Here is a 25,363-nt window from a genome sequence, read left to right as displayed (position 1 = left end):
TAACTGTGATTTGAATCGCACTGTCTCAGTCAAAGTTGTAAGCTGTACAGTATGTGTTTGATTCAGTAAAAACTAAAAAGAACCGACCCATTCGAATCTTTGGTTCAGGACTTCACCGGTTGCGATGCATGCTTTTGATTCCATGAAATGAACCGAATCATTTGTTCTGTACTGATCGTGATGTCTGTTTTGCGCTTCAGTCGCTGCAATACCATGTTACTGAATAAATTGTGCTGGAAACTGGATGAAATTATGTTCTAAGAAGTTTGATGCTGAAATGGCAGAATATTTCAAAAAAGGTCCCATTGAATAAGGATTTAGCTGCCTTACAGCGATTGGGATCTGTGGTCTAATATGGGTCGCTTTTCAAGAGATTTCCTTTCAAGCCAGTTCCACCCTGCTCAGTCAATGAAGAAGCCAGTCGAGGTGACCTTTGAGTGACTGCAGTCGAAGCAAGCTGTGTAAAAAAAGAGGCTCTTCTCTGAGGGGTCAAATAGAGACTCAAATGCAGAATGAACAGCAAACACATTTATAACTCTCCAGAAAGTTTAGACTCTGGCTTAAAGAACAAAGTTCACCTCTGAGCAGTGATGCCCTGGTTAATTTTTATTCTAGATTTGATCAGAGGAACAGAAAATATATTTTTGAAGAATTTGATCACTTTTTTTTAACAATTAAAGTGATGTTTCTGTCATTTTTTTCTCACACAGGAAGAAGGACAATGTGAGCATGAGCGTGCGGACGCTGTGTTACAACCCGAAGGAAATGCTGGAGAACATAATGCTGGCCAACTACTCCTCCAAGGAGTGTTTGATGACACCTCAGCCCTCTGAAGATGGCCTGCTCTTCATCTGCGGCTGTATCGGAGATCATGAGTGCAACGACAGACTCATCTTTGACAAAGGAGCCAATGGTAAAGCATGAAAAGTAGTACATTCAAATGAATATTTCAACACTATTAAAACTTGTTTTTCTTATAAAACATTTTGCTTTGATATCCAAAACCATGGCTCTATTCCAAAACCTACTGAGCTTCCTATGTAGGCAGAATTTTAAAGCATCAAAAGTGCATTATTATGATTATCGTGTCTTGTAAGATATTCCTAAATTCTAAGGAAGCATCATATATTTTTTAATATATTTTTTCATAAATTTTTACCCACCACCCACACATTATTCAACAATGTAAAATATATATATATATATATATATATATATCCCATAATCCACTGCAATGAGCTAGACAAAAAGAAAATTATTATTAAATATTAGTGTCGTCAAATCGGTTAATCTCGATAATCGCAACATAAAAGTTTATAAATAATATATAAATGTGTGTGTATACATATATATATATACACACACTCACATATAATTGATTTGACATCACTATTAAATATATTTCTTTCAGTACAGAAAAGTATTGATACAAAAAAATTTTTTTTATATAATTTAACTAAAATAGTATTTTTGTGTTATGTATTTAGCTTATTAGAACATTATACATTTTATTATCAATTCAGAAAAATGTTAACAGCAAACTCAATTGAAACGATTTATCAGTCAAGCCCCAAATGCTTTTGTATTTGGCCATCCAAATCAACCACTCATGAAGTAGCACTTCAGTTAGGATGCTCCCTTAGAAGGCAGCTGCCTATATAGCAGGGCACTTCAATGGGGTTGGGAACAGAGCCCATGTGTGCTAATGTAATCAATCCCTTTTTTCCCCAGGATTCTCAAAGCTGAAGTCTAAAGACGTCATTCCAGTAGTAGTCATAAGCTTGGTTCCACCCCTTCTGGTAGCTGTCATTGCCACCATGGCTTTTTACTTGTACCGCACACGTCAGCCTGGCAAGAAGCCCAAAGACTGGGGACCACGCCGCACACACTACCAGTCTCTGGATCCAGCCGAGGGCCAAGTAAATGGCAGCGATTACCGTGGCAAGCTGTCATCCCTCAGCGATGACGTCAATTCAGAAATATCATCGACTTGTGCCAATAACCTAAACCACAACACAGAGCAGCTGCCCATCCAGCTGGAGGCGCTGGTGGGTAAGGGGCGCTTCGCAGAGGTGTGGCGGGCACGGCTCAGTCATAATGAGGGCGGGCAGTACGAAACGGTGGCTGTGAAGATCTTCCCGGCGGTGGAGTATTCCTCGTGGTGTAACGAAAGAGCCATATTCTCTGACGCCAACTTAAAACATGAGAATGTGGTGCAGTTCCTGACAGCTGAGGAGCGGGGTGGCATTACTGCTGCCTCCCAGAGGCAATACTGGCTCATCATGGCCTATTATAACATGGGTAACCTTCAGGAATTTCTAGCTGGCCATATCCTCACATGGACCGAGCTGTGTTCACTGGCAGGCTCTATAGCGAGAGGCCTGGCGCACCTGCACAGTGACACAACGCCCTGCGGCACACCAAAAGTGCCCATCGCCCATAGAGATCTGAAGAGCAGCAACATTGTGTTAAAGAACCACAGCGAGTGTGCGCTCTGTGATTTCGGACTGGCTCTGCGACTCGACCTCTCCCTCACCGTAGATGATTTTGCCAACAGTGGACAGGTAGGAAGGAGAGACAAAACATCGGCTCTGAATAAAAACCTAGTGAGCTGTCGTAGTGTCTGCTGCCTATATAGGTAGTTGCTTTCTAAGGTTGGCATCCTTAATGAAATTGAACCTCATAAGGGACTGATTTTTGAAACACACTACATATTTTTTGTGGCCAAGCAACAGCATGATAATCTGATAAGCACATAAACATATTGGGTAAAATAGTGCATTTTTATTATACCAAACTACTATTTATCAATACCAAATGTAAATATGTACACCACATTTCCAAAGTCTGGGGTCAGTAAGATTATTTTTATGTTTTTCCTTATGCCTAACAAGCTCACCATTAATTGAAAACAGTAATATTGTGATACATTTTTACAATTTAACAACAACAAAAAAGCTTCTTTTTTTTGTGTGATTGCAAAGTGGAATTTTCAGCATCATTACTCCAGTGTTCAGTCAGTGTCACATGATCCTTCAGAAATCATTCTAATATACTGATTTGCTTCTCAAGAAAGATTTCTTATTATTATCAATGTTCAAAACAGTTGAGCTGCTAAATATATTTGTGGAAACCATGATAAAAAAAAAATCCAGAATTATAAGAAATCATTTATCTAAATAAATGTCTGACCCCTTTTTATCAATTTATTGCATCCTATTGAATTAAAGTATCACAGTTATTCCTTTAAAAAAATCTGACTGAACCCAAACTTTTGAACAGTACTGTATATTTATAATCTATTTATAATATGTTTTTTTTATAATGATTTTTGCCTTTTTTGAGATAGGAAAGTATAGAGAACTGACAGGATTTGGAAAGGTCCCTGAGCCAGGACTCAAACTCGGGTCACCCGAAGTGCAAACACATTACATGTCGGAGCACTGCCCATGAGGCTATTGGCTCAGATCATCTTGGCTTTTTGGGACAATTTCTATGGCTGTACATAGGCAGAAACTTCATGACATAAATGACGCCTGGGAAAGATAGTTTCAGCCTTAGAATTTGGTCGAAACGAGGGATGCTGGAAGACAGCGTAGTTGCCAAGAACATGCGTATGATGCCTGCGTAGGCAGCATTCTAGTTATCGAAATAGTCACGGTCTTCAAATGTTGTGTACACACAAACATCCCTTCCAGCTGAATCATTTCTAAATGTATCATCTGAGTGGGCAGAACTGCTGTGGGCATGGTGATCATTTCTTCTAGCTATTTAAGTGTAACCTAAAAGCTCAGTGGTTGATTTGTTAAGGTCACAGATGTAATCACATGAAACCATTGGTAATTAAATTTGGCGAAGTTGTCCGATTTAAATCACATGGTCCATGTCCTGTAGGTGGGGACGGCACGCTACATGGCCCCTGAAGTTCTGGAGTCCAGGGTGAATCTAGAGGACTTGGAGTCCTTCAAACAGATTGACATCTACTCCATGGCCCTGGTGCTGTGGGAAATGGTCTCTAGGTGTGACGTCATAGGAGGCAAGTAAAGCTCTCCATGGATATTTTCTTGAGGTTAAAAGCATACTAGAAGAATTAAAGTACATTTGTTTTCTTTTCAACAGAAGTAAAGTGTTACGAACCTCCATTTGGCTCCAAGGTGTGTGAGCAACCTTGTGTAGACAGCATGAGAGACCTGGTGTTAAGAGACAGAGGACGACCAGATATTCCAACGAGCTGGACGACACATCCAGTGGGTTCACAATTACAACTGGATGTTGATAAAACTGATAAAAACCTATGTACATCAAATATATTGTGAAAAATATACATAATGCTATATAATTCATTATAAAATGCAATAATGTTAATATACATGTATGATAGCTGCACACATTTAAAATACTAAAATGTTTTTAATTTAATATTTGTAATGTGTGCATCTATATCTATCTATCTATCTATCTATCTATCTATATTATGTTCTTGCATTAATATATTACACTGTGTGTGTATATATATATTAGGGGTGTAACAATATATCGTGTCACAATATATCGCAATACAAAAATGCAACAATATGTATCGTGGATAGTGACAATATGTATTGTCTATATAGCTCAAGTTTTCAGAGTTTTAGTGTCAGTACTACATTAAACTACTATATATAATGTTGAATATAATGTATAATAATGCAGTGGGGGAATATTTGTGGGTCCTGATAATGCCAGATGTCTGATGTTACCAGTAAAAGTGTCCTACATTATTTTAAATATATCTAGTCAGTGACAGTGAAAGCATATTCGTCTAAAATAATTCTGTATTTTCAGCTTCAGAATCATGAATATTGTTATTCTGGTGTCTCTATTGTCCTGTGCTTTGGGTTTCAGCACCAAGTCCAAGACTATTCATTTACACACTCAATGAAATACCAAATTTACAATTTTAATCACACAGTACATTTTTTGTAAACCTTTTACCATATGTCTTGGAGTATCGCATTAATATCGTGAGTTCAGAATTGCGATATGTATCGAATCGTGACATGAGGGTATCGTTACACCCTAATATATATATATATATATATATATATATATATATATACATACATATATGTATGCATGTATGTATTTAATATATAGTGAGAGAGCGAGAACAAACCACATTAAATTTGCAAAACATTAAAAAACAATCAGCATCAAAATCCAACATTGAATTGGCAAATTAAAATTAGATATAGGCTATATACAGGCTTCTTAGAAGATGTTACTGACATTTCTATTCGTAATCGCAAATTTTGTGTCTGGTGTTTTAGGGCATGCAGCTCTTGTGTGCGACTATAACAGAGTGCTGGGATCAAGACCCGGAGGCTCGTCTGACGGCACACTGCGTGGTGGAGCGCTTTAACACTCTGGCACAGGAAGAGCTGGAGAACTCCATCTGCACACACACCCCCATAACACCATCTACAGAAGACCAAACCCCATCCCTCCCCTCCCTTCCTCCCTGCACGGACCACAGCACTGGCATCTGTCCGCATGTTACAGCTGACACGCAGATCTCCGTTTCCTCCAGGCAACAGAGTCAAATGTGAAAAATCAGACTTATTCTTGTAATGCATATTGATTCACTATGTGGAGCTGGTCTCCGTTTTTCTTTAAACACTAATCTAAACCGACGGACGAAAGAGGGATTCCGTTCTAAAATATCATTATTTTCTTGTATAATGCTGTAAAGGATGAAGGCGAAATGAACATTTCCCAAAGCTGCTTTGTGCCATAAAGAAACTACAAAAAATAAATACAAATAAAGCTATTGCAGGTGGAGAGAAGCTGAGGGTACGTGGCAGAGGGTTGAAAAGTGCGCCATTCTTACTAAAATGTTTTCCCAAAAATGTTTACCACACATCATTTTCTGATTTAAAATTTTCCATTGCTCTTTCTGACTCACTCACTTACGAAATCCACGTGATCTTCCCATAAACTCGGTTTTGGGGGACTTCAATTTGATTAACCGCAGACCTGCAGCTGAAATTACGACTCAAAAAGATGATACACCAGCAATAGAACTTCTGTTTTTAGACATAAAAAGACCAACCTTATGTTCCTTTTGCTCTGAATGAGTTTCTTTGCACTGACCCTTTTTTAACCACTTAGCTGATTACTTTAATTAAATGACAACTACATCAAAGCTTTTTATCTGGGATTATCAATGTCCTACTTCAGAAGTTAAGGAACATCCTGTTCATTCTAGACTTTGATGATAATCAATTAGCTTATCCTAATTTTAACTTTTAAAAGATTCCTCAGACTCGCTTCTGATGGTCAACAGGATTCAATAAACTAATGATCTGTTACGTCAGTGAGCTCGGGTCTCAGACAAAGAGAAAAGCATGAGACTGACTAGTGTAGTTTCTAATCAGCCTGCATTTACACTCCAGCTAAACTTTTTTAAGCAATCTGAGGTTCACCCAAATTCTACAGAGCTACTTTGAGGACAGGGAAAATTCATACCAGATTGCATACTGGAAAAAGAACTGATGGAGATAAATACTTTCTGTGAGAATGTCAACATGAACATATGGCAACCTGTCGTGCTTTTTCCATTACTGAAGATGAAGCAAACAGAGATGTGTTGAGTCATTTCGCCCATTCCTTGTGTGAACTGGCTTCACAGCTGTACAGTAATCACTACATAAAATGTATATGCATAACGTGTCCATGGACTTTTTAAGCAGAATTTTTTGGGGTTACATTTTTACACTACAGTTCAAAAGTCTGGGGTCAGTGAGATATTTTAAAAACTTTTAAATAACATCTTATGCTCTCCAAAGCTGCATATATTTGATAAAAAAAATACAGTAAAAACAGTAATATTGTGAAATATCTTCAGTGCATGTCACATGATCCTTGAGAAATTGTTTTAATGTGCTCACTTGCTGAGGAAGAAATATTTCTTATCATTATCAATGTTAATAACTGTTGTGCAGCTTAATGTTTTTGTGGAAACCATGATACCTTTTTTCAGGATTCTTTGATTAATAGAAAGTTCTATATATATATATATATTTTTTTTTTAACAATGTAAAAGTATTTACTGTCACTTTTGATCAATTTAATGCATCCTTGCTGAAAAGTATTAATTTATTTCATAAAAAAAAAACTTTGACCCCAAACTTTTGAATGGTAGTGTACATTAATACAGTATTAAAGGGAAACTGTATATTTTAGGTGCAATACGTTGTTTTTCACCATTTGTAATCACTGTTTTGAATGAAAACCTTTTCTGCCTATGAAAAAAATGGTAATTGTGAGAAAGTGTAAAATATTAAATAGTCACATTGTGAGATAAGTCAAAATTAGATATAAAGACGCAATCACAAGAAAGAGTTGCAATTATGAGAAATAAAATTGCATTAACAAGTATAAAAGATATATTGAAGTTGCAATTGTGAGATATTTTTCACATTATGAAAAATAAAGTCACAATTGTGAGAAATGTCACAATTACCTTTTTATGATTTTTTTACACTAAGGCAGAAAGGGCTTCTCCAGATTTGCCTTCCCTGGATTATTTTAAATGGTCCTGAAATGTGAAGTACAAAATATTCCATGTCTTAATTAAAATTAGGTCATATACCTGCGTAAATAATGCAAAATCCGTTTGTCACGTCACACATTTCAACTATCCATGGATCTTCCTTTACATGCGAGCTATTGTGAGATATTTGCATCTCCTCTCTTTACCACACGGACACTCATTAAGTCAAATGGGGGGGAAAAAAAGCGAAATCCTCCAATATATTAACCCTTTTATTTTTTTCAATCATATGTTCTGAGGCTACAGGGAGTGTATTTAAAACATCAGTGCAGTTGATGGCTCAGCAGAATGAATGACTTGAGTGGAAAGCACAGCTGATGAACGAAACACTTTGTGGGAATTCTGTCTTTAGTGGACAGGAAAATTACAGAAGAGATATATACAAAGGCTGCGGCTTCAGTCTTACTCTGTTTTAATGAGAAAGCTGACGGCTGTGAGGTGGAACGAGAGGAAGACTAACACAAATAAGGCACCACAAGTTTCTCAGCGCAACCAATGCCAGGGCTGAAGCAGAGATTATATGAGAGACGTAACACTTCAGCCAGCACCGTCACTGCAACTGTCCTCAGCTGGCAGATCAAACGATGAAGCGTTTTAACACAAAATTCCATATGATTAAAACAAAAAAACCTTACTATCATGACCAGCTAACTAAAACCTGAACCTTCTGCAAGGAACACATGCTATAAACACATCTGATTGCAAAAATGAGAACTTTGGCTTCATTTACTCACCCTCATGTATTTACTCACTTGTATTATTTTCTGATTTTTCCATGAAATACAAAAGGAGTTGTCAGACAGAATGTCCAAGCTTCTCTTTTCCATACAAGAAAAGTGAATTGTGACTTATACTGTACCTCATATATAGAAAAACACCATAAAAGTGCTCTATAAAACTTCTTTTGAACCTAGTTCAGCGGTCTGAGCTGGTCTTCCTCTCTGACCAGATGAAAAGTACTAAAAGAAACAGGCTGGTTTTGGGTGTTTTTTTGTTTTGTTTTTCTAAGCAGGGCCAACCGAAACCTAAGCTGTTGAAGTTAACAGAGCAAATTATATTTAATGATATCAGTAAACAGCTTAAATTTCTGTCAGTTCCTCACAACTCATCATATGACTTCAGAAGACTTATAGTGCACAAGTCATCTGGACTACATAGAACAGGGTGAGTAATGTCGTTCCAAACCTTTATGGCTTTTCCTTTCTCTGCGGAACATAAGAGTAGATATTTCAAAGAATTGACATTCATTGAATGGATTTTTAAAATATCTTTGTGTTCCACAAAAGAAAGAAAGTCTTACAGATTTTAAATGACCTGAGGGTGAGTAAATGAGGACAAAACTTACATTTTGGGGTGAACTATTCCTTTAAAATCTCTCTGAAACTGAAGCCAACGTAACTGTTCAATGAACATCAAGCAGAAACAGAGGAGCAGGCCTCTACCCGAACACTTCGATCTGGCCCAGATTTTGTGCATAGCACCTGCAAGCCTCATTTACCAGAGCAAGAACGAGAAAAAGACAGCATAATACAAAAGCCAAGCCAACGGTTTCTCTCTCATCAAAAGTCTAGCTGCGTCTGGCTCCGCTAAGCACATCTTCGCCAGTTATTGACGCAGCTGTCCTTTTGAACTCCCCTAATCCTGCATTTCATTTGATATTTAAATCATGACAATTCATGTACAATTTGAAAAGAATCAGAAATATTTGACTGTACCATGGTCAAATACAGTATGGTCAGATTAAGAAGTTCACCCCAAACACAATCCCACATTAAGTCAGGCTGTACTGTTCTCGTTACATACGACACTTGTTAAGGCAACATCAACAAAGAATATCAGTGTGCAGATTTGGAGAAATCATTCACTGTGTAGTTCTACAAAAATCTTACCACCGAGGGATGCAAAATATGAACATCAGAGTGCAAACCCGCAAGTCCACAAAGCGTTACAAACACTCAAAGTGAAGTTATGTTTCAGGAATCATACAAAGGAGAGTGTATGTCTTCATCTGTGAGAGAGGGAACACAGGGCCAGAGGTTTACTATAGCAGGAGGCTGTACAGTGCCTGAACTCAGCTCTTAAAAGGTCAGAGGTCATGGATTTTGAGGAGGGGGGACCGGGGAAGAGCTATGAGTTGCTGTTTTCCACAGTGGTTGGTAATACGCCCAGCTTTCACCCTGGAAAGAGAGAAGAAAAAAAAAAGGGAATTGAAGAACTGTGGTTCCCTCGACAAAAACACAATAGGATTTTTCTACTGGCATTTGGATTATTGCAGAAAATAAACTCTGTGACCAACAAAAGTGTATGATTCTTACAAGTATTGTTCATCAAGATAATCTTCACAAATGAACACAGCTGTTTTGAAGCCTAAATATAATCAGCAGAAGTAAAAAGCTAAAGTTAGGCTATAAACCAACCACAAAGATTCCAACAACTCTTTCGATAGTTGGAAATCTTGAGTTAGAAGAGTTTGCAAAAGCATAAGTATAAACACAAGGAGGTTGTAAAAGCAGATTTCACTAGATGAGTTTTCCTGTTCAGCATGATGACCTTTAAATGACATTTATTACTGATGCTCAATTATTGATAATGATTCTTATTATCATGATTCCATGTGTGGAATGGACATCTCCGACAAACGGCGCAGTTTCCCCTAATACACATTTCCAGGAACAGGCTTCAACCACCACGAGAACTCATCGTTTTTCAGTAAACTTACATTTACCCATTTTAAACTAGCCTAGGAGGCTGGTCAGCTAGCTGTAGTTCGACCTGTATTCTGCTACCTCAGTTCTCTCTGATGACGCAGTAACTACCATGGGAAAAAAATCTTCGTCCTGTCCAATGATTGTAAACAGACACAGTCAGGCTGGAGAAATTTTAGCGGTAATGTGACCAAAAATATTTGAAGGCCCATCGAATCTGAATTGAAGTTATTTTAATACTTTTTAAGGCCTATTATTAGGAAAACTTTAAGACTTTTTAAGGACCCGTGGCCATTAATTTACTATTTTATGTAGAAATTATTATATGATTTTAAAAAATAAGATGCAGATGTGTTCTTACTTTGCGCTCAAAGTATTTGGTCCTCCATGCTGTCTGTGTCTCTGCACGATGCCTCTCCTCTTTCCTCTGTCTTTCCTCCAGGAAACGCTTGTGTTCCGTGGCTTTTTCCATATCCCTTTCCTTCAGAGACTCGGTCACATGTTGCCACAGTCTCCTACAGGGAGAAGAGTCAATGGTTAAAGATGGAGCCCTTAAAGCCATTAAACCTTTTTCAGTCTGAATCCACAGATAGCAAGACATGATAAAATTATGTTTTTCCCTTAAATAAATATTTGATCCAAAAAACAACAACAATATTTTACATTTACTCTTATTTCAAACCCATCTGACCTTCTTTCTCAGCCCTTCATGATATCATTTTTGAAAGTATTCCTTTAGATTACTTATTTTCATAAAATTAACCTTTTAGTTTAGTGTGCAGTTCATTTTGCTCCTTTAAAAATATGGCATCATATTGACATTAACACTGTTGTGTGGCTTGAATACAATAATAAACTGATTAACTGGTGTTACCTGGACTCGTAGGGTCCTTGCAGCTCATTGGGCCGTACTCTTTTTCTGGTGACGGGGAGATTGGTGACGTCTAAGACACGTGTCTCTCCACTGGTGTAGGAAAACTCCAGCACGCCGTTCCACTCGCCCTGCACACGGCACACCACGGAGTTGGTGGGGTTGTGTTTGACCTCCGCGTTCACTCTGAGGAACAAAGCACAGGCTTCTGTTACAGTCCACTGGCTCGGCTTTCTGATTAAAGCACTCATACCACTAAGAAACCTATTTAACCACCATCCAATCAACAACCGATGGATAGAACCAAGTCCCTTCCCTACATTTATTCTTTTTTTCTATGATCCATTTCACTCAGATGTACATCACAGTATGGAAGAAAAGATCTGTCGCTACTTCTGTTCCATTGCGACTAAAACAAGTTAATTTATTGGACTACTGTAAAAAACTGTAACTTGCAGAACTCAATTTCCTCAACTGTCCAAAAAGACCATTGACTGATACTAGGGCAGACGTCTAGCCAATTCTCCAGCCAGTTGCAGTTGTCAGCTTCATTTGCATAGAATCAGAGGGTGTCCTTCACACGGCCACGTGAAAAAAATTGTTCCGTCTATTTTTTACAAAGTCCATAATCATTTCTGTCTGATCTTTGTTAGATGGTTTTGTGAACCTGTCAAAATATATTATTTTCCTATGTGTATTCCATCAATGCCACTGCTTATACAGAATTTAGTTAATTTTGCATAAAGTAAAGAGCTTTCCTTACATAACTTTTAAACATGAAAGATATGTTGTTTTTTTTTTTACATATATACATACAATAAAAATATTGTCAAAAACAAAATGCATCTTTCATGATTGAAAGTTATGTAAGGAAGTCTCTGTACCTCATTTAAATTTAACAAAATTAATCATGTATAAGCAGTGGCATTGATTGAATATACATCGGAAATAATATTTCTCTAACAAGGCCCCATAGCAAACTCACAACCTGTAAATGGGGCTGTTTACACCTGGTCAATCGGATCCGATTGTAAAAAAAAACAGGTGTAAATGCCCCCCGAAATGCTTTCGAGACGGATTTAATTCCGATCACTCTTCAGGAGGTAATTTGAGACGCATTCCAAAAGAAACAGGACAATTGTAAATGCATCTGGTTGTTGAAACCACATATGTAAATTTTAAATCTCCCAAAATGTTTTAGGCTATATGACCGCGCTACTGCAACACACATCGCTGCAGATGCTAAGTATCTTTTCAGCAAGCCGACGTGCAAACTTCCGCATATGCTCAAAACACAATCAGTTTCATTAAAAGTAGTGAGACTAAGCAATGCTGATGCCGCTCTCCCTCCTACTCCTATTGACCTTGAAAATAGCTGATGATAAATAAAATGCAGCTCATATCTGGCGCTTTCGTTGACGTGAACGCCGTTAAATTTGCACATAGAGCGGGAATTGAAGATCAGATTTATATTCGTTTTGCAGGGACATTTATTAAGTGTAAATGGAACCGTTTTAACACATCAGATAGTGTTCAGGTGTAAACAGGCCCTATAAACTCAGAAAAGTGCTTCATGTGGCATTTTCATTGAAATTTGAATGGCACAGGAGCAAAAAACAGCCAGTTTAATTCCGGGGGTCAAAGAGACGGTGGAAAATCATTACAGGTGGATAAAGTGTCCCCTACATTTTTCCTATTGAATATAGTGTTTTGGGTAACACTTTACAATAAGGTTTCATTTGTTAACATGAACTAACATTTAACAATACATCTACAGCATTAATTAATTCTAGTTAATGTTAATCTAAACATTTAGCCTACTTATACATTTTTAAGAACAAAAGTTGTATCTGTTAACATTGGTTAATGCACTGTGAACTAACATGAAGATAAATATTTTATTACCTAACTTTAATTAAGGTTGATAAATGCTGTAAAAATATTTTTCTAAATGTATTTTTCAGTTCATGTTAGTTATTGCATTAACTAATGTTAACAAATGAGACCTTATTGTAAAGTGTTACAGTGTTTTGCTCAGAAAATGTGTCTGGACAATATAGAATCTGGACATTTACACAACAGTTTATCCTCACCAAGGTGGCATTTATTTGTTAAAAAAAAAAAACAGTAATATTGTGAAACATTATTACAATTCAAGATAACGGTTTTCATACTGTTTTTATTTTTATGTATTTAAAATGTTTATTTATCCCTGTGATGGCAAAGCTGAATTTATAGCAGCCATTTACTCAGTCTTCATCTGATCCTACAGAAATCATTCTAATATGCTGATTTGGTGCTCAAGAAAAATGTCTTATTATCAATGTTGAACAGCATTTATTTGAAATAGAAATCTTGTGTGACATTATAATGTCTTTACTGATCAATGTAATGTAATAAAAGCATTACATTTCTTCTTCTTTTTTTAAAGACTTACTGATTCATTTTAAATGGTAGTATATACTAATTAACAGTTCATCAGGGCTGCTGTATAAATTTACATTGAAAACCCTATACGGTCTCAAAGAGGTGGAAAATGGAGTCACGTAATGTGATCCAGTGTGATCCTGACCTGTGCAGCTTGCCCCCATAGAAAGGCTTTGTCTGGAAGGTGATGACTGCAGAGTAGCCGGTCTTGGCGCAGTTGACATTGACCTTTCCTCCCAGTTCCACCCAGGGCACAGTGAGGATAGAGCGGGCATAAGCAGAGGGCAGACTAAAGGTGTATTCTTCATCGTGCTCTAATAGGTGTAGATTACCTGCGAGCACAGGAAGTTAACATTCCTAATAATCAACAATGGATCCATGGAAACTTCAAAGTAAACTGAGTGTGAAGCAGGCGAAACGCACCTTCTCCGATCATAGAGACGCCAATGGACATGCCCATGAACTTGCTTTTGGTCCACACATGCGTGTTGACACACATCTGCCTTTCCTGGCATTCTGCATAGAAGCCCGAGACAGGGGGATGATGGGAAACCTGTTCAGCCACAAAGCGAACATTGTAGCAGTCTGACGCGTACGAGGTCCCCTCTTTCGGGACACCTGTCGGAGATGATGTCGCTTTGGGTACTCTCCAAGAGCAATGGAAGGTCTCTCCGATGATGGGGTTGTAGGGCTTCTTGGCAATGGCACCTTTGCGACCTTCATGGAAGGAAGTGAGGTAATACTCCACAAATCGGACCATGCGGTCCATCGGGCTGGAGCCATCGGTGATGGCCACGAAAAGGTCCGGATGGGACATGAAGTCTGCATACATTTCCAGCAGGGAGCGCTTCTCCAGTATAAAAGTAGGCAGGACCACCTATACACCCATGTGAAACACTGTTATTTCACAATGTTATTTTAATTGTATAACAGAATTAATTTAAAATGGTGTGATTTAAACTTTTATCTGAGGTTTGAGAAAGACACAAGAAACCATTAACGAGATGGAGCTGATATACCCTGGTGAGGTCCATGCCCAGTTTCAGCTGAGAGAGGAGGTGCAGAATGACACTGCGCTCCTCTTCGACAGCACCCAGATCCTCCTCCTCGACTGGAGAGGAATCGTCGACCTCCTGCGTGGCGTCAATCTCCTCATGCTCCTGAAACACACACCAAACTCCATGATTACTCAACTCATCTACTCAACCAATAAAATACTGCAAGCACAGAACTAGTTTTTGGGACTCCCTCTACGGGGTTTCCACACCTTTTGACCAAAACTACAAGAAGCTTTTTTGTTTTACATTTTATAGAGGTAGAGGCTTAATTAATTATCTAAAATTTTAATTAAAATGAAAACTGAACAAATAAAATTTAAAAATACCAATAAATACTATAATTGTATATTAGACTAGAATAATACCTTTCTTTCTTTTTTTTGGCTGATTAAATATTTTAGAGCTTTAAAAATATAGAAATTAACATAATTTTTAAGATTTGAATGGCTCCTATAACTTTGCCAGTGTTGGAAATCATACATTTAAAATTGCAAGGTATTACCAAGTATTGCACAAACTTTTACTCTATGATATTCTGTCCCCAAGATATGGCTCGAGTCCTTCCTTGGATGTAATTCTCTTATTTATCTCCCATTTTACCATGAAATTCATCAAATTGATCACTGAAATAAGGAAGAGCACAGCTATCCCAACAGGGTTCACAATCTGAGGCATCATTTGTACATGTGGGTAAGTTATGTTTTGGTTTGTTTAAATCCAAACAGTAAGTACTGTATGTAATAGGTTCTGCTTGCCTCAGCAAATAGCCTACCACTAATGACACTAGTCAAATTATTTTTTAATATTATACTGATATATGCTGATATATATATATTGGTATATGATGATTGTTTTTCAGACTGAAATCTATCTGCTATGCTGCTTGAAACAGTGGATGCTAGGGAACAGTTAAGTGAAGCAAAATATTATGCAAGAGTATTTAGAAGAAAAAAAAAACATACAGCATAGTTAACATTTAACACCGCAGACAAATTTACTCAGGTTAATAGGGAGCCCTGTCTACAGTTCGACAATCGAGGAGGCTCAGGTGTTTGTTTACATCAAGGTAACTGAAGCAAAGATTACTCTTGAGACTCAAAGTCAGAGAGCCTTCTCCAAAACAACATCACTTGTCAGTAATTATCATCAGCATCTGCTATGAATACAATCACGCACAACTGTGTTGCTGAGATAACATACAGGATATATTTGAGAAACTTAAGACATACTTTTGTGAATGTCAAAATGCATGAATTCATTTTATATATTATATATTACATATGCATTATATAACAAAATTTCAAACCAAGTGTCATTTTTTATTATAAAACAAAGATAGCACACTTTTTAAGCCTAACAATTCACAAAAAGATTTTAAAATGATTAAAAAATGTATATACAGTTTAAAATTAAGACAAATCACTCATACACTTTCTGGTTATGAAATGTTAGTGGAAAATGTCCATAGATAAAGCTGGAGCATGCAATTCTTACAATGTTAAAACACTAAAAGTTTTTGAAAGAAATCTCTTATGCTCACCAAGGCTGCATTTATTAGATCAACAACAATACAGTAAAAACAGTAATTCTGTGAAATATAATTACAATTTTTAAAAGATTTATTTATTTATTATAATGCAATTTATTCCTGTGATGGCAAAGCTGAATTTTCAGCATTACTCCAGTCTTCAGTGTCACATGATCCTTCAGAAATAATTCTAATATGCTGATTTGCTCAAGAATCATTTCTTATTATTATTAATGTTGCACAAAGATCTGTTACTTCATTTTTTTGTGGAAGCTGTTAATTTTTTTAATTTTTTTTGATGAATGGAAAGTTCAAATGAACAGCATTTATTTGAAACTGATTTTTTTTTTTTGTGAGTTTTTACTGTCACTTTTGTAGTAAAGTGTAAACACTGTGTTTCTGTGGTGCAACCAAAACACTGTTGCTTGCTTAAGCATCCCATCCAGCCCGAAATAACAGCACTGGCTCAACCAATAGTGTGAGTTCAAGGTGGAAATATGTTGTTGAACTATACTAGTGATTACGCTGCTATTGTAGGACACCTGTTGTTTGAAACGTAATTTAACAACAAAAATAAATCAGAAAAGCCTTCTTTTCAAAGCATAATTTGTTTGCAGATACCACATGGTTTGATATTTTGTTATCTAAACCAATGATACTCATACATACTTAAGTGCAATTAAGTGAACAAACACATTTTTGTGAATAGAATATTTGACCAGACCAATCCAAACCAGCCATTCTGAAATTAATAAAAAATGTGTGTAATCTAAAACAAGCTCAGATCTTCTGAAATCAATTTTCTACACTTAATTTGGACAACCACTTTAGATCCCATACTTTTTAAACTTTAAAAAAAAATGTAAGTCAAGTGTGATTAATCAATAAGGATTTTCAAAGATTATTCAAACTCATATGTTTGCTAATGAATCATTCAGACCCATTTGTTAAATTATTGACTGATAACAGTCAGCAAGAAAGTTTAGATAAAGCAAATCTTACCCCAGCGATATCACAGGAGTCCATTTCTAAAGGTTCTAGAACGGTTCCCACTGTGTTACCATCATCTTTGGTGATGCTGGGTAGCGTCCCTCCATTCTTCAGGATGTCGGGGAGTTTTGGCTCCAGCCACTCGAGGGCAGGGCCTACAGGGCACACAAAACCAGACTCAGGGGTGCTCATATCACCGGCCCACCAGCACGATGCCGACAGGCCAACAGCAGCCTCTAACGCCACAGGATTTCTGGGCGTTTAGCGCTCTGACAACTGACACAGAGCTCTCAGTGGAAACCTGAGAACAGGGTCTCACCGTCTGCATGAGGCCCTGCCCATTGTTGACTTGTTTGCCTATTGGCACGGAGACTAATCTGGTGGTTTTTGTTTTGTTCCAGTCATTAGGAAGTTCAGAAAGTCACATGGTCCCTCACTACTTCAACAACAGTGGAAATGCAGGTGATCCTGGAAGTGTGTGATGTTTACATGTTTCTTTCTAGTCAGAGAGTAATAAAATATGAATGGGTTGCATTAAAGTCAAGCACACAACTAGAAGTCTTTGGTTTGGCAAAATAAATATTCGTCCAAGGGTTTTTGGGCCAGAAGAACCCACAAACACGCAAATCTCACAGGAGACATATTTATCCAAGAACTGACAACAGAATGGTAACACAATTTGGTTAGTCTGTCAACCGCTGCGCTTGAGTGACGCCAGCAGAGCTCTAGTTACCTGCAGAAGTCTATCAGTGGTGGATACAGTTCCTCATTAATTATAAAACAATATTCCACTCGCTGAGCAGGGCTCTAGGTCATAAATTCTACAGGCACAAACATGACCTGAGATTATCGGATTTGTGACCACAAACACTTGTGGTTTTTTCTGTACTATATCATGGAAAATTAGCTACCTTTTTTGCTGTTCAGCTATTGGTTATTTTTGGTACACACACGACACTGTGACGTGAGCAGAAAGACTAGAGACGTTGTGTATTTTGATCTTATCGCATTGACCTGGATTACACATAAGGATCAGTGAGTCGCAGTGAATATGTGATTTAAGGTATTCAATAACTGTCTGATAGCGGATTTGGAGAAGGAGAGCATTTGTTGTTATCTAAAAGAGTCTACATTACTCATCTTTGGATTGCATTTCGACAGCCAATATATGATTGTTACACAAACTCTACACCAAGAGAGTATTCAACAAAAAGGGAGGCTGTACTTGCTCCTTTTAACATAAATCATGACATGCCAAATAGATAAATATGAAAACATGACTAATGACAGACTGTTATATCAGCCAGTGCTGCATTTCCAAAAGCATCATAAGCCTGTTTACATTGTACAAATTACTGGCACCAATGATCTCTACAATCTACTTAGGCTAATAATATTTTTGGGCAATGCAGCCCAGGACAATTAATCAGTGAATATTTGTCTCTTTTTAAGATTATTGTCTAATATCTGTGCCTGACTGGCAGATAAACAAAAGTTGGCAGTGGCAAAATCTACCAACAGTATTGCAAAGTGACACTGCACATTTTCTGTAAATCTTTTATTTTTTATTATTAAATTGTACAATATCGAATTATATCAGCCACTCTGCTCTCTAGATAGCAATATCGGCCATTAAAAAAATATATATCATGCTAATTTGATATTAAGAAATTCCACTAAGTCATTGTTAAGTAATAAGGAAGCAGAATAGATACAGTACTATTATTCCTAAATGTCAAAAGAACTAACTATAAGAGTAAACATGGTAAAATATGCTAAACCTTGTGCGGTTTCTGACTGAGTTCTGCATATGTTTCTAAAGTACATAATGTTAAAAACAAGCGACTGAACTGCAGTGTTTCACAATTTAATCAAGGCTTAACAAAATGGTTGTTATTGAAGAATATGCAGAGCAGTCCTGCAGCTTGTGAGTAAAGGTTGCGCAGAGAAATTTTGCAGGGAAAGTTATTTCAATAGGAATCACGCAATTGGGAGTTTTTGAATTAGGGAAAGAAATTCCCCATACAGATTTCACTCGTGTTCAAATTCACTGCATTGACCAACAGAAAGCTACCTGGTTTGAAAGTGAGCAGTGCTTCATGCATCGCTAGACTTTTGACAACGAATCTGTTTTAGCAAAAAAAGAAATAGAGTTCGCCAAATATTTCACTAAAGAGAGTTGACCTTAGTTGCCCTAAAGCATTGCATTCTCATTTCACGTCATGTGAAAATGTTTACATATAAGTGTTACAGGTACAGCAAAAATTTAATTCTAAGGGTCAGAAAGAGGGTGAAAATGGTCATGTGAAGCTAAATAATGACTGTTCAAAACACTTGGTAAATTAACAAAACTAGAACTCCATAAAAAGTTAGGATATGCTGCCAATTTAGACGTATAATCTTGTCAAGAAAATCAGATAGGAATACAAGAGACGCATGGTCTAAAATGGTGACGGAAGCTGTGCTTATAAATAACCCTCTTACTGTCTTTTACTGGAAGAGAAATGCTTTCACTTAACATCTAAGCACTGCAGTAGCATTAGACAAAGTATAGAGTAAAGTCAGGTCTAAGATTAAAAAAGCCTGACAGAGGCAAAAAGCCAGACAGAGCCAGATGTCAAGCATTATGAACCTAATTACACATTATTATCATTTTGTATCCTTCTGTCCATTCAATCATTGCTTAGTTTTTACATTAATCAATTACCAATAGGCTAGTACAAAACTAATGCTGTAAACTATAAAGGGAACCCCAGATGATACATTACAATATTAAAGGTTAAAATGAACTGATTTGTAGGCTACTTACATTTAAAATCCCCATAAGAGAGTTATTATTATAATAAATTTTTTATGTTTCTACTCATTTCAAAAACATTCAAAAATACATTAAATACTGAAGAACAAGTTAAGTAAAAATACTTTGCAAATAATTTAGCAAAATGCTCTTCTATAGAGTTAATTTTTCAAGCTGACTAATGAGTTTTGAATGTCTTTTCTGAGGTAAATCTAACATTATGTGACAGTGTTTACAAGCTGTTTTACTTACATATTTCCCCGGTTGAGAGACTCATCGAACAATTACGAGACATGATATGGATTTCTTTTAACATACCTTCTGATGTTCATTCATGTTTATTTCGTGCTGTAACTAGTAGTGAAGTGGAACAGATGATCAGCTCCGTCACGCCACATTAAAGAGCGCCAAAATGGCATTTATTTTATTTTATTTATATTATTTAAGAATCAATATCGGTTCTTCGAAATGAGAATGATAAAAATTTTTATTTATGTGTAAACTAGGCGAATCCTTTCAGCAATTATCCATAATCTTTTTTTAAAATCTCACCAACGAGAGGAACTTTCTGCCGAGCCACTTGTTGGAGCTGCAGGATATGCAAGCAGTCGCTGAGGCAGGTCATAGTGGCCAAAGAGGTGGCTTTCAGCAACAGCAGGTCTTGGTCCAAGGGAGAGGGACCCTGGGAGGAGGGCAGACCCTCAATACTCTGGATCAGGTCTCTGTGCTGGCCCTGCGCCTGGCTCATCATCTGGAGCAGGACAAAAACATTCGGTTAACACCTCAAAAGTTCAGATCCGATGTTTTTAATGTTACTAATTGACTGTGCCACTGGGCCTCTAAAAGCATCACTCATTCTTACCTCTCTGGCCTCCAGCAAGTGATCAGGCAGCAGCGATTTCCTGCTGGAGTAAAGGGAGGAGCCGCGCTGCAGCTGGGACAGGCCCAACAGGGCGTTTGAGTTCTGGTTGATCCTGTGTTGAGACCCTGGAGAGCTGCCACTGCCCTGAGACGCCATGGAGAGACTGCGAGATTGAAGCGGTGGGTTTGTCTGTGGGAATACAGATAATTGCTGAAAGGATTAGTTTACACATAAATGACAATTTTATCATCATTTACCACATTTTGATCCAATTCTGCTAGCATATACAAAATGCTAGAAAGCTGGTGATGATTTTTACTGCAAAGCACAAAAATGGTCCTTATGATTTGTACACTATATTAAAAGTCTTCTGAGGTTTTATGTGATAAACAGACCCTAAATATAAGTCATTATTCACTGATTATCTTTACCTCAGCTACATCTAATTCGCAGTCACATATAGTCAAATATGCAGCGCAAAGTCACATCATTCCAGTTTGTTTGTTATTGTCATGTGTATAGTGAAAACTATATTTTAGATACTAAAGATAGTATTTTTCCTAGAAATTTTAAGAATTTTTTTTCCTAAAAATTATACAACTAAATTTGGATTAACTTGATTAAATTAACCTGATTAGCTTGATTATTATATGGTATAAAAAATTTAAACTATATTATAATTCAGAGATATATTAAAAGTAGGATATAAAGTAGTTCCTACTTTACCTGCATGCAGTATACTCACGTAAAGCAATATATAAACTCTCTATATAGCAAATCTCTGTTGCGTGATTGTTTATATCATTGTATAACTGTTTTATTGAACAGCTCTCTCTCTCTCTCTCTACATATATATATATATATATATATTATCTAACTTTATATGCATAATGTACATATAGTACATTCATGTAAAGAAAATATACTATATTATACTATATATTACTATACTATACTATTTAACTGCTTGTTTATATCAATGCAAATTGTAATTATATTATTGCCCAGCTCTTTATATAAAGTTGTATATATAAGAATGTCCTACTTTATACGCATAAATACAGTATACTTGCGTAGGGCGATATATACTATATAGAATATCTCACCAGCTTGATTGCTCGTATTGTTGCAAAATGTAGACTACATTATTGCTCAGCCCTAATATGCTAAACACAACTACAAGGCAGGAAGATATTAAGATATTATATACATTAACATCATGGTTTTCTGTAAAGCTGCTTTTAAATAATGTGCATTGTGAAATTTGACGAGATGATTAAAAACCATTTCAAGGGTACGAACAGAATAAAACGAATAGCTCAGAGGAGCTGAAATTACAATCCAATAAAATATGTTTGTCTGACGTGTATAGGAGGGTTTTTACATCATACCAGACTTGATTTCAATAATGGTTGGTTTCTGGTTCTCAGAAGAAAGTTGGGATAGTTTATTGGTTTCAAACAACATGATGATAAATAAATGATGACAGAATCGTACATTTTTTGCAGCATTGTGATTGAACAGATTTTCTGTCTGTTCCTGTAACTTAGGAAATCACAGAGCAGTGGTGGTTTAACAGTATTACAGGTGTCTGGTTGTACCGTCTCACCTTGCCCATCGCCTCCGTGTGGTGCTGCGCACAGATCTGCAGTCGGCTGACCCAGTGCTGACGCTCCTTTGCATCTGAGGCTGAAGTTACACAGACAGGTATTAAAAAGATTTTTAACATAAAATAAATTATTAGGATCAGGGCTTGACATTAACACCCGCCAAATGCGGGTGGATTTCAGCAGTGGCGTCACACAGTCACTCTTACCAACCACTTTGGTGGGTTGAATTTTATATGTAATATATACATTTTTCAATTGTAGTCTTTTAAAAAAGGCATCTGAAATAAACTAAGTGCAATGTAGTGTTGTAAAAAATATAGATTTTAAGATACATATCGATTCTGAAATATCTGAAACATCCAATACTCATTTTGCGCAGAATAGATAGCTCTTTTTCGCTCTTTCATCTGTCTAACAGTGAGTTGACACACAAACCCGCCTCCCCTCACTCACTCATTTAATTTGCTCCGAATGAATATTGTTGATTTTACAGGGCTTGAATTTCAGCATGAGACTGCGCATAATTTTACTAATTCCCGCAGATTTTGTGCTCACAGCCAAAGTGCGCGCACATAAAGCCGCCTCTCAGTACTAAATTTAGTTCTTTTTCAGCTTAAACATTGTGCTTGAACAATCAAATAAACACAAAATAATGTCAAAATGCAGGTCTTGGCAAGTATTCACGTAAACACAGTCAGTTATGTTTTAAGTGAACGTAAACAGTTGAGAAAGGAAACAAATGTGTAACAGCATAATGGATCCGTGCGTCAGGTCTTAAAGTGACAGCAGACTAATATACCTGCTGCTAAATTATGAGATAATATAAAAAATGTCTATATGGCAGTTTTTCTCCATGGTATCTGTGTCAAAATTGTGGCCAGTGAAAATGCTGAGTAGCTAATAACTTTGGAAACCACTAGCCACAGTTGCTGGTAAGCAAAAAAGTTAATGTCAAGCCTTGATTGGGATCATATTATTTCAGATCAGACCAGAGATGCATGCTAGTATAAGGATCATTTTTACAAAAAAAAACCTTGTGATATGATTAAGAGAGCACTATCTAGGGCTGTTTTATTTATACTAAGCCATTCACTTCAATGAGAAGAAACAGTATATAAAAGGAAGTGAAAACATCTGGGGTTTTAAAAAAGTAGAAAAAGAGTGAAAGAGATCATGTGACAACCTCTGAGTTTGTATTGCTCTCCGCTGATGGCGTTGACAGTGAAGGTGTGTGAATCTTCATCGCTGGGGGAAATCACTGCACCGGCTAATGGCAGCGAGCCCCGGGGCTTCTGATTCCTGGACTGCTCATTTACAAAGTATTCCAGCAGCCCTGCCTCATTGTTGAGCACAAAATATCTATAGTGAGTGAAAAATAACAGCTTTAGAGAAAACTGAGAAAGTCGCGCCCTTGATTAAACAGTAGAGGCTCTGAGCATATAAACAGGCCCACATGGAATCAGTGTTATATTAGTATCAATGAGATACTATAGTTTTATTAATATCGTGAAATTGTTTTTATTCGTATTTGCATTTTCATCTTAATTTTAGTTAAAGTTTTTGTCCTTTTTATTAGTTTTTTTTTTGTCTATATACTGAAGGTTTTATTTTTTTATTTAGTAAACAAATAATAATAAAAATTGTTCAATGGTTTTAGCTTTATCTAAATATGATACCCATAGATGAAATATGCACTCTCAGATCCATACCTTTAATTATAAAGGTCTAATCATTCATTATTGATTATATGTTTGTTTATTACATATTTTGGCCATTACATTTTACCTGCAGAATTCCAACGATTTTTTTCCCACTAAATATACAGAGATTCCATTTTGGTCTGTTTATAAAAAATGAATACATCAGACTCACCGATACTGCCATCCAGTCACAAGATTGGTATATTTCATCAAATACCCATCCACCTTTTCCATCAGATCACTTCAGTTAATAAAAAGAAAAATTCATTAAACTCAATGTTGTAAAAGCACTAGTGTGTACCAGATATTCATACTATTACCAAAAGATCATATCACCAAATATCAACCATAAAGCTGTATAGTACAAACAAAAACCATTCATAGGATGTTTGAAGACCACATTACCACATTTGTGGATACCACATATCCACATTACTATTCCAAATTATGGTCTAGCGTCTGTAAGTATATAATGTAAGTGAAAGGAGACTGAAGCTGTCCTTTTGTGAAGCATGGAAAAAAGTAAGTCATATAGATGGAACGACATACAGTAGACCATGACAGAAATATGTCAATGTCGTGTTTAAAGTCCAGCTTACTCCGGAAATTGACTGTAAGACAATCTCCTCCTAACATAAAAGGTAGCCTATTGCCTTTGCTATTTGATTTCGAGCATTTTTTTTAATAATTAAACATAGATTGTTCTAAAATGAGAATATTTGTGTGAAGTACCTGTACTGCCAGGATTTGGAGCCCGTCCTGAGGGAACTCTGTGAGCTGCTGTGATGCTCCAGCACGGCTTCAGTCTGCATGATTAGATGCTTCTTATGATCTTACAACACAGCTAACACTTCACCTGCCGCTCAAACACGGACCAACCAATTTCATATGGCGAAGCTCAAGTCAAAATTATTTGTTATGGCCGCTGTTGTAATCATCGCACTGGTTTAATGCTCTGAATTACAGCACCACTGGCATGTTTATGTCTCGTGCAGCCATGACAGAGCGTGAAGTCATTCGCGACCTACATCATGTGACAGGAGGTGGTCTAAAAGAAAAAATAATTGAACAGCACAAACGGAATTGTTTGGATATAATTATGTTATGCATCGCATATCGATCATATCAATATAGTTTGCTCCAATGACATTTTATAATTTTAGTGATTTTACATTATAAACGCCACAAAATCCAATTTTCAAATTAAAAGTCCTAGGTGGA

At 36.7% G+C, this 25,363-nt stretch overlaps 2 protein-coding genes across 2 annotated transcripts in view; one reads left to right on the top strand and one right to left on the bottom strand.

The window, feature by feature from the left end:
- The window catches only part of tgfbr2l (transforming growth factor beta receptor-like), an 11,805-nt gene extending 5,092 nt beyond the window's left edge, over positions 1-6,713 (top strand). The window contains exons 3-7 of the mRNA XM_082175239.1: positions 711-913; positions 1,732-2,564; positions 3,895-4,036; positions 4,120-4,247; positions 5,310-6,713. Coding sequence (XP_082031365.1) covers positions 711-913; positions 1,732-2,564; positions 3,895-4,036; positions 4,120-4,247; positions 5,310-5,588 — 1,585 coding nt within the window. The 3' untranslated portion in view covers positions 5,589-6,713. The remainder of the gene's footprint in view (positions 1-710; positions 914-1,731; positions 2,565-3,894; positions 4,037-4,119; positions 4,248-5,309) is intronic.
- Positions 6,714-7,793: 1,080 nt separating this feature from the next.
- osbpl11 (oxysterol binding protein-like 11) lies at positions 7,794-25,311 on the bottom strand. The gene is made up of 13 exons (XM_082175237.1): positions 24,875-25,311; positions 24,315-24,383; positions 23,626-23,801; positions 22,442-22,521; positions 20,833-21,021; positions 20,523-20,721; positions 17,186-17,328; positions 14,617-14,757; positions 14,021-14,474; positions 13,743-13,929; positions 11,174-11,356; positions 10,661-10,814; positions 7,794-9,771 (listed from the first exon to the last, which is right to left on the bottom strand). The coding sequence occupies exons 1-13, from the start codon at positions 24,952-24,954 to the stop codon at positions 9,688-9,690; spliced, it is 2,139 nt and encodes a 712-aa protein (XP_082031363.1). The 5' UTR covers positions 24,955-25,311; the 3' UTR covers positions 7,794-9,687.
- Positions 25,312-25,363: the final 52 nt, after the last annotated feature.

Source organism: Leuciscus leuciscus (assembly GCF_965113295.1).
Source record: "Leuciscus leuciscus genome assembly, chromosome: 7".
NCBI lineage: Eukaryota > Metazoa > Chordata > Actinopteri > Cypriniformes > Leuciscidae > Leuciscus > Leuciscus leuciscus.
Note: the sequence above shows the minus strand (reverse complement) of the source record. Positions and strands in the feature narration are given on the sequence as shown.